This window comes from Athene noctua, chromosome 11 (genome assembly GCF_965140245.1).
Source record: "Athene noctua chromosome 11, bAthNoc1.hap1.1, whole genome shotgun sequence".
In the NCBI taxonomy this organism is placed as follows: domain Eukaryota; kingdom Metazoa; phylum Chordata; class Aves; order Strigiformes; family Strigidae; genus Athene; species Athene noctua.
In genome coordinates, this window is record NC_134047.1 from 17173862 (window position 1) to 17186653 (window position 12792).

Consider the following 12792-nt stretch of genomic DNA (forward strand, 5'->3'; position numbering starts at 1 on the left):
CCACTCTGCATGTGTCCGCATCTTTGGTCTAGGTACACTTTCATGTCAGGTCTAGTGACACTCTCATTCAGCAGATGCCTCAACAGTAGAAGTGTCAGAATTTCTTCTACCTTCCCTCCTGTCAAAGCATTACCTGCCACCTTTCTTCAAACCTGCTATTTTCTCTACATTTAACATGCCTAAGACAGCAGCCAGGAAGAATATTAATGAGCTTGTCTTTCTATTATATTTAGCTGCAGTTTAATAGCTTAACAATCTCAGTGCTGTGGCATGAACTTACTTTGCAACTTCTTCCAAGGCTTGGTTCAGTGTTTGCTGAAATGCAGAGATTTCTTCCACATTTCCCAGCAATGATGCGATGTCCACGGCGCTGAGCCTGAGAGAGTCAAATCACCCATTAGCATCAAAGAGATGTAGCTCTCAGGAGCACCCCCACGGTATTTGTAAGTGGTCCTTCCAAAAAGACCCAATAATTTCTCTCTCCCCAGATACGCCATTAGACATAGGAAAACACAAAATCCATGATCTGTGAGCTACAGACCACAGCCTCCCAGAGAAGATGTCTGCTGTCAAGGATTATCTTAATTGGATTTTAATCACTTAATCACACTAATCTTCTCAGATGCTTAGCTGTCTAATAGGCACAGACAGATGGGATTTCAGACAGGGGTGGGGAGGGAGGTGTGTGCAGACACAGAGACAGCTTTGTCTTCAGGGATTCATGCTGTGGGTTTCCCTATGGGAGAAGGGTCCTACAGAGCAGCCCCTCAGGTAAAGGTTGCTTTGTTCCTTGAACGAGGTTAGAATTTTTCCTAGCCAAAGCTAACGCATCTGCTTCTGTCATCCTTGCTCTCGTACAACCCTCATTTAAGCCATTTGCCGTCTACAAATTTTCACAGCTGAATATATCCCACATGAAGATTTGGGGAAGGGAGGAGAGATGTAAATACAAAGGCCTTAAGACACCACTCTCCCATCAACCTGGACAGGACGATGTCTTAACATCTGCCCTCTGCCCATGATGTCCCAGGCCTGCCCAGTCCTCCCTCAGCATGCTCAGCCAGACGGACCCCGGCCCCAAATGCAGCTGCATGGACAGAGTCACTGAGATGGCACCATTTGGAGGCGATGACTGTAAAGATGAAGCAGTAAGCAGGAGGTGAAGTTAACTGCACCAGATCTTTTATGCAGGGTGAAACCATTGATAGGAATCTGCCGAAAGGCACCTGGGTAAGGACAGGAAGGCACGTGCTGCCTCTGCACCACACTGGCCAGCACGGATGGAAAACACATCAGCTGATTTCTGCAGGTAAGCCCTGACAAAGTGCCCCCGTTGCCCTGGTGTTGCTCAGGCTGTAAGGGATGGCAGCATGCTCTTCCTGAGCAGGGAGGTACTTAATACTGATGGCTGCGCAGACGGGGACACAGGGGAGTCGCTTCTTGCTCAGCAGCAGTTTGGATTTAGCGAGAGGCAATCTCGCCACAGAGAATATGTGTCGTTGTGCGCGGAATGAAGAGATCACTAGGAGATGCCACTTGGGGCTGAGAAGTTACAAGAAGGCAAATGACAAGGGGAGAAGCCATGCAAGGCGTACCGCCGGGAAACATGCATGCTGGGACAGCCACACATGAGCTTGCAGATGGGTTGTAACAGCCAGTCCTCTACCAGATGGAAATGCCCATCTCTGACACAGCCCAAGGCCTGCACGATCTCCAAAAAACAGGAAAGAGCAGAAACCTGTATAACATGGGCTTTTTTTCTGGCTCACAGTGAAGCTGTGAGGCTTTACAAGAAGAGCAGTAACAGTCCCTCAACATTCAAAAGCAGGAAAGTAATGAACTACGGTTGATTTTACAGGGTTCTCTCCACCTCAGATGCCCTTATATCTTACTTATCATAAGACTGGAGGGGTCTTAAGTAAGTTCCCAGAAGTGACTGCAGTTCCTTCGCATAATCTCGTTCTGTTTCCAGAATATTTTGCAACACCTAGGGTGAGAGACAGAGCACTGAGTAGATCTTTGTACTAGCAGCTAGTCAAAGGAACATGACATCAGCTTCCAAGTGCTGAAATGCATGGAAGTGTATTTTAACTTCATAAATCACATTTGTTAATGCAGAACCCAAAACACTCAGCAAAACCCTGGGGGGTCCAATTTTGGGGTTTTACTTTGCAAACTGGGGGAGGCCTGGAAAGCAGGTGTTAAGGGCTGCTGCTTCTTCTCTGGCCAAGCATGAAGACAATGTCAGTTCAGACCTAAGTTTAGTATTTGACCCCCAAGAGGCTCATGCCTAACCCTGCATGCATAACTGGCTGCCAAGGTATGCAAACAAATAATTTGTGCATGCATCCTAGGAGCACTGCTTGCAGGAAGGCAGGCAACAATTTAAATGCAACATTGGCCAGACCAAGGATGGCTCCTGCGGCAGCTCAAGCCAGGGCACAGCTCAACTTGCCACTTCAAGGACGTGCTGAGTTGGGTTTGGTTCTTGTCTCAGCAGCCAATTTGTCACCAGCAGCAGGGTAGGCAAACCCACTGCCTGCACGCTCCCAGTTAGCACTCAAGTTTCTCCGTGTGGATGAGCTTTGGAGACAGTGAAGGTGGCTCACAGCTCTCTGGACATACTGTTTCTGCTTTGCTTTGCTTGAAATATATTTAGACATGCTGATGAGCATGTTTCACCTCCGGCACCAGGAGCCAGAGACATTCACATGCAGGCGTTTTAACTCTCTTACACCACAGGGTTTGCCTGGACACAGCGGGAAGGTACCTGCCCCCCTTTGCCAGACCTCACTGATCCGGTAGCAAGATGGTAGAGGAGGTGATGTTTCTCCACCCCTTCTGCAGCCACAGTTCGTAGCCCGGCAGGCTGACCTGCTCCGAAGCCAAGCCCAGTTAACATGCCAGGCTGTGAGCTGCAGCGGCTTCCCCTTCTCTGCGGGCTGCAGCTGCTGGCAGAGGCACAGGGTAGGCAGCTCAGGGCATAACATCTCCAGCCAAACCCAAGAAAGGGATCATGGATCAGAGCCCTAATTTGGCTTCCTTCACGCCGTGACATTGTCTCCCCATCTTTATCAACAGGAAATAGCCCGCAGGCAATGGCAAGGACTGGAACAGAGACATCGTGCCTTACTCCCCAACACTGATCTCAAAGCTGCCACCTCTGCTGTATTATCTCAGTCGCCTACTTTGAGTCTCTCCTTTTGACATCTTGCAGCAGCTTCCATTTGTGGTTTATTGTCTCGACAGCTTTGAATCAAGGAAATGGCAACAGCTGCATTTAAATACAGAGACACATCCCCAATTGTTACAAATTGCTTCAATGATTTCTAAGGAAAGGAGCCAGTTCAGAAGATTAATAATATGCTACTTATTAAAATGTATGATCAGCACTTTAAAACTTACCACAGGGTAATAATTCTTTGTCAGCTGAGTGCTTTCAAGTCCTTTTAATGCTTTGGGAGAGAGTGGTTTATCTGTACAAAAAAATACATCAATAAATTACAGTGCACAGCTCTCATTATTCCAGCAGCAAAAGCCACTGCCACATCACATCCAGCAAACATAACTTCACCCCTGTGAACACCAAATTTCAATTGCAGGGTTTGTTTGACTGCTTCAGAAAAACTAGGAGCAAACTGAAGGCGTGCATGACACTGAAGGCAGCCGAGCGAGTCGCACCAGAAGCACTGCGCAGCCTCTGCCAACTAACTTACAGGTTTGCTCTGAAATCCCTGGCAGCAGCCCAGTGTCTGGCACTGTTTGGAGCTACAGTGTAGCTTCACCCGGCCCACAAAATTTGGGTTTTGAAACTGGGTGTCTATCAGAAATGCTGGATACAGCGCTTTGTTCCAGGTGATTCACAAGGCACTTGAAGCCAACACCAATCAATATGCTGAACCCTGATCACCGCAGTCATTTGTGCTGCAGAACCCTTCTCTGAGCAAATGTAGGTGTGAACAACAAGCTCCCACAAACCTGGAAGTCAATTCTCATCTTCTTCTGCATTTGCTAAATCCCCATGAATGCCTCTGGCATGGTGCGCACGTGCACACACACACACACACACACACACAAAAATCCCTGCTCCATTTTCCTTCCCTAGAGAAGCCCATTTCCCTCTTTGGGAAAGCTTTGCCAGCTTTCCCAGCACTGTTACCCCTCCGGACTGGGACAGGCTGGCAGCACAAGGCTTCACCTGCCAGCCCTGGCCACACCACACGCCTCATACTGAAATGCCTCTGTGCGTGCGTGTGTGTGCGTGGAGCAGGCAGTCTCTCCTTTCTCCCTGCAGTCACTCACAGAAGGCAATTACTTTCACACCGATAGCAGGAGAGAAGCTTGAAATTGATAAATTTAGCCCCTGGAAACCGCAGCTTGATGTATTGTCTAATTATTGCCCTTGTAGAGTTTTCTGTCACTTCCAGCCGGGAGCTCTGTCCCTCATTTAAAGACTCAGAGGAGCTTTGCTCCATACATCTAGTTATTTCCACCCAAAGCGCACGCTTAGGACACAGTGGAGGTACAGACACTGCTGAAAAACAAGTAACTCCATTTAGAGTGACAAGTCTCACACTTTGGAGGTGAGGAAAGCAGCTCCCGCTGACTTGCAGTGAGACCTCCACCCCCTGCCACCGGACCACAGCCCCCAAGCAGCAGTCCTGGGGCAGGAGAGGGTCAGTTGATGGTCCCTGCATCCATCATTTGCAATATGACCACATGTCCTGAGCAAGTAGAGACCAGGGGAATAAACCCTCCTCCCGTATGAAATGGGTGCTGGAGGAAGTATTTGGAGGGAAAATCTCCTCGGATAAAAAAATGTGATGGGCCTCAATGGGCTGTTATTTCATGCAGCTCTCATCTGATTTTCCCCATAGGAGTGAAGTTTTCTCTCCTTTTTTTAAAGCATTTCTCTTCTCCACTCACTGACTTCATTAGTGATTCCTGGGTTGTGCCAGACAAGCCTTCAATCTCCGCTGCAACGTCCCGCTCCAGCTCAGACATCATTTCCCAGAGGGAAACAGTGGGAGATGAGATATCCTAACAACGATTTTTTTCATTTAGAATTAAATGAAAACTGGCCTAATTCTGAGCACTCACTCATTAATTTTATTTTCCCCTCCTTTGTTTTTTGCTTGCAAGTGTGGGAGCAAGGATGTCTAACAGGGGTTGTACATTTTACAGCAACTTTGCAGACCACTGCTGAGGCCAGTGCTGATCCTGAGCCATAAAACCAGCACCAAGCACACAACAGGTCTTTGTCCAGGGGCAGACCTCAAGGCACATTAAGGAATTAAAGTTGCATTTTGTAAAAAAACAAGTTTACTGTCATACAATGGCCTCAGAAGCACAACAGGGTGAGCTGTGTGAATGGATATATAACGCTAGAAGGCAGCTAGCCAGAGGCATGCTCCACATCACCACCGCTCCACATCTGGTTAAAATCCCATCGCAGAAAATGTTAAGGACACTCAACACAAAGCTCAATAAAGGCAAATGTCATTAGATGGATCGTCCCCTCCCTCTTCCTTTCTCAATATCACATCAGAAGTTGTATCTGGGGAAAATGTACTATGTGAAATCAGCCATCACTATGGTCAAAACCAGGGGACCGTTCCCTGTGGCCATAGAGTTTTTGTTGGTTTCCTCACAGTGACTATGAGAATCCATTCCACCACTGCCAGAAATGGCAGGATCAAAAGCAAATACGTTGCCTGACCGAGGTCTCTAACAAAAAGCTAATTCTGTGCTCAGACACTGGAACAACGTGGCAGCTCCCCAGGACAAAGGGGACCCATGCAGCCACCTTCTGGCTTCATCCTCTGGCGATGTCCCCACTCCTGCGGGGGCTGCTGGGGCTTGGGGGAGCAATGGAAAGGCACGATGTGCTGGGGAAGAGAGCAGCTCTCAATCAACTCAAGCAAAAGACTAGGCTTTACCCTTCTGGCCTCATTCATCCTTCCATTAGCCCCGCTGCTTAAAGGACACAAACAGTCCTTAACAAATAGCAGCAATTTCCCAGAGGCACAAGGATCTACATTGCATTATACCGCTGTCATTCAATCAGCCCTTGAAAGCAATTTGCTTACCGGTGGATTTGATTTCTCTGACGTAGTTGCTTGGGAACCAGCCTGTTTTTCCATTCAAGGTCCCTTCCCACCAGCCCCCTTCTTCAACCCGGGTGACATAAATAATGTCTCCTTTGTTAACGGAGAGTTCATCCTCATTGGTCTGCTTAAAATTGAACCTGGCCTTTACCACCAGCTGATGACTGCCATTCTCGGTCATCTCCTAAGGAAAGAAACATGGAAAAACATCAGTAAATAGTCCAAAAAAGCAGAAACCACTACGACAAGCTATTGTTCTTCTTTGTTGTGACAGCTGCTTTTTCAGTAGTGCTCTTTATAACAGCAATAATGTCTTGCTTTTGTGTAAGCACTCCTGCCAGAGGACCACAAGGTCCCTCCCAAGCATTAATTTATTTTCACAGTGCAATGGAAGGCAGATAAGAATCACTCTTCTCATGTCACAGAGTGGAGCACTGCTGTTTGGAGAAGCTAGGAGACTCTCTCCAGCCAGAGCAGCAAAGCCATGATGGAGACCAGGGGAGAACAAGCCCCTCTGGCATGCTTGACCCAGAGGTACTGCTCATACCCCTTTAACCCCCCAGCCATCAAACCCTTGATGAAATGTTAAATAAAGGATACCACAGGCTTGGACTGCCTCCTTAAAACCCTCGTTGACTGTGAAGCCGTGTCGTTGGAGTCAGTGTGGGGACCTCCAGCCGCAGAGCTAAGAGACGATAGATGTGAACATGGCCGTTTTGACGGCTGATCTGGTGAGGCAAAAACAACATCTGAGTTTTACCCAACTGTCCATCATCCCTCTGCATCACTGCAAAGCAAAGAGTAAAGCCTGTAAAGAAAACGAGAACAGGGCACAACAGTTGAAGGAGCATCTATCAGAGCAGAATAGCAAGCACACTGCATCTCCAGCGAGGGTACTCCTAGTTGATGGTTTTGCTGGGCTGGGTTAACCCTTCCACGATGGAAGAAGTTGAACTGCATCGTGAGGCACTCCTAGGTTATGCCAGCTCTGCAGCCACACATCCAATCACAGTATGTTTTTGAAATCCCCCTTAAAACTGCAGAAAACCAGAATAACACTCAGCCCAATGCTGCCCAAGCAGGAACGTTTCTGGGATCCGAGTAAGCACTGCTGAAGGTGTTTCAAAATTCAGCTCACAAGTGAGCGCTCTTAGGTCACCTCTGCAGCTGCAGCGTGGGCTTCCTCGCTGAGTGGGGAAAAATGCTGAACAGCTGGTCAACACAATCGCTTCTCTATTTAGATAAGTCCTTCTGGGTTCATTATACAGCTGAAAGAGGCTAGGCACAATTTTGATTACTGTTCATGGACCACTGCCATTACCATGTGAGAGACAGATTCAGACCAGACTGAGGAAGGGCAGGAGCATCATCCCCAGGAGACTGGCAGCCTCCAGAAAAGCTCAGACAGTCCCAGCAGCTCTTGGAGTTGCCTCCCTCACATGCCCGAAGCTCAACATTTTGCAAAATAGTCTCTGGGCTTGTTCCTGTCACACCCTGTCTGATACTGGAAATAATGCTGGTGCTCCGACACATACTTAATTTTCACAATTAGTGATTTTTTTCTATATTGATACCAAAAAAACTTGCCAGAGGGTAAAAAGTTTCCTAGTCACAATTGCCCTGTGCTTGAGATTGAGTCAGTGGCCTCATCACCAAAAGCTCCTGACTCCTGCAGAACCTGGCAGCACTCAGCCTCAGAATCCTGCTTGGATGCTGCAAAGCAGTAAAAACAAGGTATTCAAATTACCCAGTATTTCCCAGTACTTCTCTGCTACTGTATCTCATACCACACCACAGGACAACACTCAGATCACCTCCTTTCTATGTGCCATGGTGCTCAAATGAGGCAACAGTAGATGTTATCATTTCAGTAAACTGCGAAGTATTTTTGAGGTTTGCCTTGTAGCTTCTTTTTAGATTTAAAAACATTTCTGTATCCCAGAGCTGTTGTTTTCCACCTGCAATGTGGACCTCGCATGCCCATGGACCTCAAAAGGAGGACAGAGAAGAGCAGTCTGCAGGTATCACTGTGCTGGGTGCACAAGTCCCCTGGATGACGTTTGGAGTTCTTTGAAAACGCTGCAAGAAGAGTGGGTGATCAAACCACGAAGCACGTGCAGTAATCGGAAAACACAAACTTTAAGGCTGCTGTTCCCCCATTCTCATCCAGTCTGAATGTCAACATGGAAAAGTCATTCTGAAAGGGAAGTTTGGTGGGAGTACAGGAACTCAGCTGCGCCATTATTCTCCCCAGAGGATCGTTGTTTCAACAGGAAAACACCTCATCCTTAGATTGGGCCTGGAGCAACACAACGGAGCTCTTGGAGAATGGACTCGATTTGTCCTTCTCCAACGCCTTGCACAATGGGGACCAGGTCTGTGACTACGACTTCCAGGTGCTGCTGCCTTACAAGCCCCCAGCCAGACCATACCCACGCACCAGTCTGCCCAGTCCATGCTCCAGCGATGGACAACATCCACATTAAATCTCGTATGCTGTCAGTGAGTCAGTTTTCTCTCTTGCTCTGCTCATTCATATACAGTTGTGTAACTGCCTGATGACCGCACGGCGAATTCCCAGCTCCCTGGGCTGCAGCAACAGCAAAATCCCTCTGTGTGGAAAACCCACTTTGCAAACACAGAGTGGTTTTTTTCTCTGAAGCATCCTGATATTTGAGCAGGAGCGGTTTCAGCTGCTCCCAGCAACTCACAGGCCAGGAGGGGTGGCCAACTGCCAGTGTGAGATGTTCTTCCCCTGATTCCTTCTAAAAAAGGAGGGCGTAAACCACGAGTCCAGACTTCTCCACTTATTTAAGCCATCAGCAACAGTCCCACGGAAATGACTTGGTTACTGTAAATTTTATGATTCTCCCTGCCCCTCCCAATCTTCCAAAGCTTTTATAAATATCTGCAGCAACCTAGAAACAAATGTAAAACTGACTTTGACAGTTTGGCAGGGAAGTGTATCATTTATATTGCATCATGACAGCGTCCTATTTTATGCCTGGTCCAGCATGGAACACTGCTGCCATATGTTGCTTAAACTATGGTTAAAATAGCTGGGTTTTCTGCTCACATTCCTACACTATTTTTGGCAGATGAGCCTCGCCTGATCCAGCACAGCTGGTTTTCCTCCCCTGCCCTCTCTTTCAGATCAAAGCATCAAGCTCTGTATTGCTGTTATTTGATGGACAGCTGCTGAACTTTCAGTTTATCCACTACAAATGATGCCTCTAGTTACTTGCGTAACAAGATTCAAGAAGACACAAGGATTTGGACTTCAAATGGATGCTCAGAAACACCTTCTCACAGCGTTTCCTTAGCTGTCACCTACTTCCCTCTGCCTCTGACAAGGGTGTTGGGATGCAGCAGCTCTGTGGATGTCGGGATGTGCAGGCATGCTGGAGCCCTGGCCACAGCAGGAGCTGCTGTAGCTGGTACCAGGCTTGTCCTGATGCTCCATTCAGGCCTTGGCCTCTGGTGAGATGGACAAACCAGACTGTCTGCAGTGGCTGTTTGTAGGACACAGGCTTCTGCTTCTCAGGAACTTGGCCAAGCCACCAAAAAGCAAACGTTTTAGACATGTATTTATTTTACCCTGTACTTTTCCCAAGGGTGCTCTCTGCCTGAGCAGCTAATTATATCGTAGGCATTGCGCTTTTTAACATTTAAACAGAGAAAGCATATGTTCAAACAGATGTTTGCCTTGAAACCAAGAGGATCCCGGCTTCCCTATAGCCCCATCAGTAACGTGTGATAGAAACTATTCCCCAGCAAAGCCACATCCTGAGCCTCACTCAGTGACTGCACGGGTGAGCTGGGACATGGGTGGCTGCAAGAATAAGAGTTGGGGCTGTAAATAAGGGGACTGCTGTGATAATGGCACCGTGGCCTCACCGACCCACCGGCACACACCCCATCACCCCCCTCCAGTGCAGGAACGGGCAAGCGCAGAGGCAGGAAAGTTTCTCACTCGTTTTGCTTTCAGAATAACAAAGGTAATCATAATGACAACATTTGAAAAGCTTGCTCCCAGCCTAGGTAACCTGTATTTTATATCCCCCTTCATATTGAACCGCAAGAGCTTTCTCCACGGGGTCACCGGGTGCTGTCATTTAATGGAGCAATTAAAGGCTCCATAGGGAGCGAGCTGGCGGCAGAGCTGAGTGCTGGCTGTAGAAAGGCAGTCTATGAACCCGAATTTCTCCAGAGCAGCATATATGTGTGTGCATGTACGTTTATAAACTATGATTATCATTAGTCATGATATATATTTTATTATACATTATATATTATATGTTGCTGTTTGTATAATATATACAAGATAATTTATACAAGTCCATATAACGTATAAATAGAGTATACATTTTTTGTATGTATTATTTTATAAAACCTTGCATCAGAACAGAACAGAAAAGAGAAAAAAGAGAGGAGAGGGTCCAGTCTCAGCAATAAGGTTGTTTCACTGAATACCTGAGCAGCCCCTGTACGAGCAGAAGAGAACTTAGTTGAAAGAGAGGTGAAAAAACTGAGACCACCACCACAAACCAGATCTAGACAAAACACGGTAAGCCAACAGAAATACCTTCCCATGAAGGGAAAATCGTGGGTTTGGGTTTTGAATTTTCCTCCTTTTTAATTGCCTAAAATGTAATCTGCAACAGGGAAACTGAACTCTTCTCCTGGTGCTGGACTTTGGTGGTTATGAAGGGCTCTCTGTGCAAATCCATTTGTATGACAGGGAGCCATAAACACTTTCTGCCCTGCAAATTCTTCCCAGCTCCATGCAGACCTGCTCCTCATTCCCTCAGAAAAGAGTCCCTGGTCCTCTCACCCCTCCCCAGAGGACCATGCTGTCATCACCCTCCCCATTGAACTTCTTCTTTCACAGCCTATGTGACTGAGTATCAGTTTAAAGCAGCCTGTGAGGAACAGCCACATATTTGGGATCGAAACAAGAGGAGGTGATTTGCTGTGCTTCAGCAGCCCACTCCTGCACCCAGGGAGGCAGGACAAGCCATCAGCTTGACTCCTAAATCCAAGAGCCTATTCCACAGACCCAGAGAGAAACATCAATACAATTGACTGAGCATCTGGCAACGTTTCTTTTGACATTTAGTAAAGATCTTATGCAGATGGATCTGGTTTTCTCTTCGGCTTTAAAACACACTATTTAAAATCTGATATTTGCATTGTGGGAGGTGCATGTTCATTTACACTGAGCCTCTTTTACAATGACCTAATTTGAAATCTCTTAATGCTGTCAAAACTGAGCAGAGGTCCCTTAGCCATAATCATTAAGCTCTGCAAAGTGCGTACAGCTACTCCGGAACACTACATCTAAACCCAAAGTTGGTAGAAGCATGAAATGTCGATCCCACTGTCCAGCATCAGGCATCACTGCTGGCAGCACAATTTGCCTCCAGAAATCATCATAAACTAGGAATTACCAAAAAAACTCACCCAACCCAAGCATACATATGAGACAGAACTTGAAAAGACAGAAAAAAAACACCTTTTTTCTTACCTTCAGTAGCTTTATTTACAGCTGTTAATGTACTCAGGACCTTGGAGAACTGTTCTCCGGTGTATAAATCATGTGGATCAAACACCTGCGAAAGAGGAACTTGGTGAGTTGAGCACGAAACATCTTACTCCAGCCATCTGAGCAGCCCACGTAGAGAGCGACAGTGAGGATTAAGTAGCCCGTATGTCTCTGCAGGGGAAGGGTGTTTATTCAGGGCTGACAAGTCCCATTTCCTTTACAGAGAGTGAATTCCTGGGGCGCCGGTGGCAGGCGGTGTGGGAAGGGCAGGGGCACCCGGCAGCATTTGGAGCGTAACACTGGGGACAGGGAAGGAAGAAATCAGGGCTTGTCTGCAGAGCAGGGGCTCCTCTGAAAACCACGGAGAAGGTTATTGCTTGCCTTGAGGGAAGGAAAGATTTTTGCTGCTATTTTTGTTATCAAAAGCTAAAGAGATTGAGGCTGTACATATACATGTATATATACACACACACACATACTCTCCACAGCAGGAGAAACAAACACACAGAATTTTCTGTTATTGCAATAGGACATATATTATACATCCACATTTTTTTTACAGGAAGCCAAAACCAGTTATTTTACATGCAAAAATTCCGCTCTAATGAATTTTGTGTTGATAAGCCTCAATGGCAAAACAGACACACATAGTTAGCAAGGGTTTCTTTTCTCTGACTGGTAAGCTGGACCCTGTACACCCAGCCTTTCAGAAATCACCACCAGCACAATGAGGGGCAATTTGAGTTTTCAAAACACTGCCACCCCCTCTGACACCTGAAAAATGCCCTCAAGTTCATACAGGCTGTACAAATCCTACCATTCACGAAGCAAAGATAAGCGATAGAAAAAGGACCCTGTTATTGGTACCACCAAGGCACCATCTGCTAATCCCCAAATACATGTTGTCTTGCAGATGGAGACCACAGATCCACAAATCCAATGAACAGGAAAGATGATTTTAAAGCTCTCCCAGCAGACACCAAACACCTCCAATGCACTAAGTGTATCATGCTAAGTACACGAGCCTTAATTACCTCTAGGGTAGTACTGCCCTTTAAAATGGCCCTTCCTTGCTTTCCACATACAGCTCCTTGATTACGCTTGGCATATTTCAAATAGGAAGGGGACTGGCCTCTTCTG

At 46.9% G+C, this 12792-nt stretch overlaps 1 protein-coding gene across 8 annotated transcripts in view; it reads right to left on the bottom strand.

The window, feature by feature from the left end:
* Window positions 1–12792, bottom strand: part of ARHGEF6 (Rac/Cdc42 guanine nucleotide exchange factor 6) — a 43062-nt gene that overhangs the window by 19592 nt on the left and 10678 nt on the right. For 5 of the 8 annotated variants that reach the window (XM_074914894.1, XM_074914898.1, XM_074914896.1 and 2 more), the window contains 6 exons: window positions 11635–11719; window positions 6708–6835; window positions 6090–6291; window positions 3406–3476; window positions 1893–1987; window positions 281–376 (listed from right to left, as the gene is read on the bottom strand). In XM_074914894.1, the coding sequence (XP_074770995.1) occupies window positions 281–376; window positions 1893–1987; window positions 3406–3476; window positions 6090–6291; window positions 6708–6835; window positions 11635–11719 (677 nt within the window). Of the gene's footprint in view, window positions 1–280; window positions 377–1892; window positions 1988–3405; window positions 3477–6089; window positions 6292–6707; window positions 6836–11634; window positions 11720–12469; window positions 12518–12686; window positions 12706–12792 lie in introns of those variants that run through there. The other 3 variants (XM_074914902.1, XM_074914899.1, XM_074914897.1) reach the window with 3 other exon arrangements.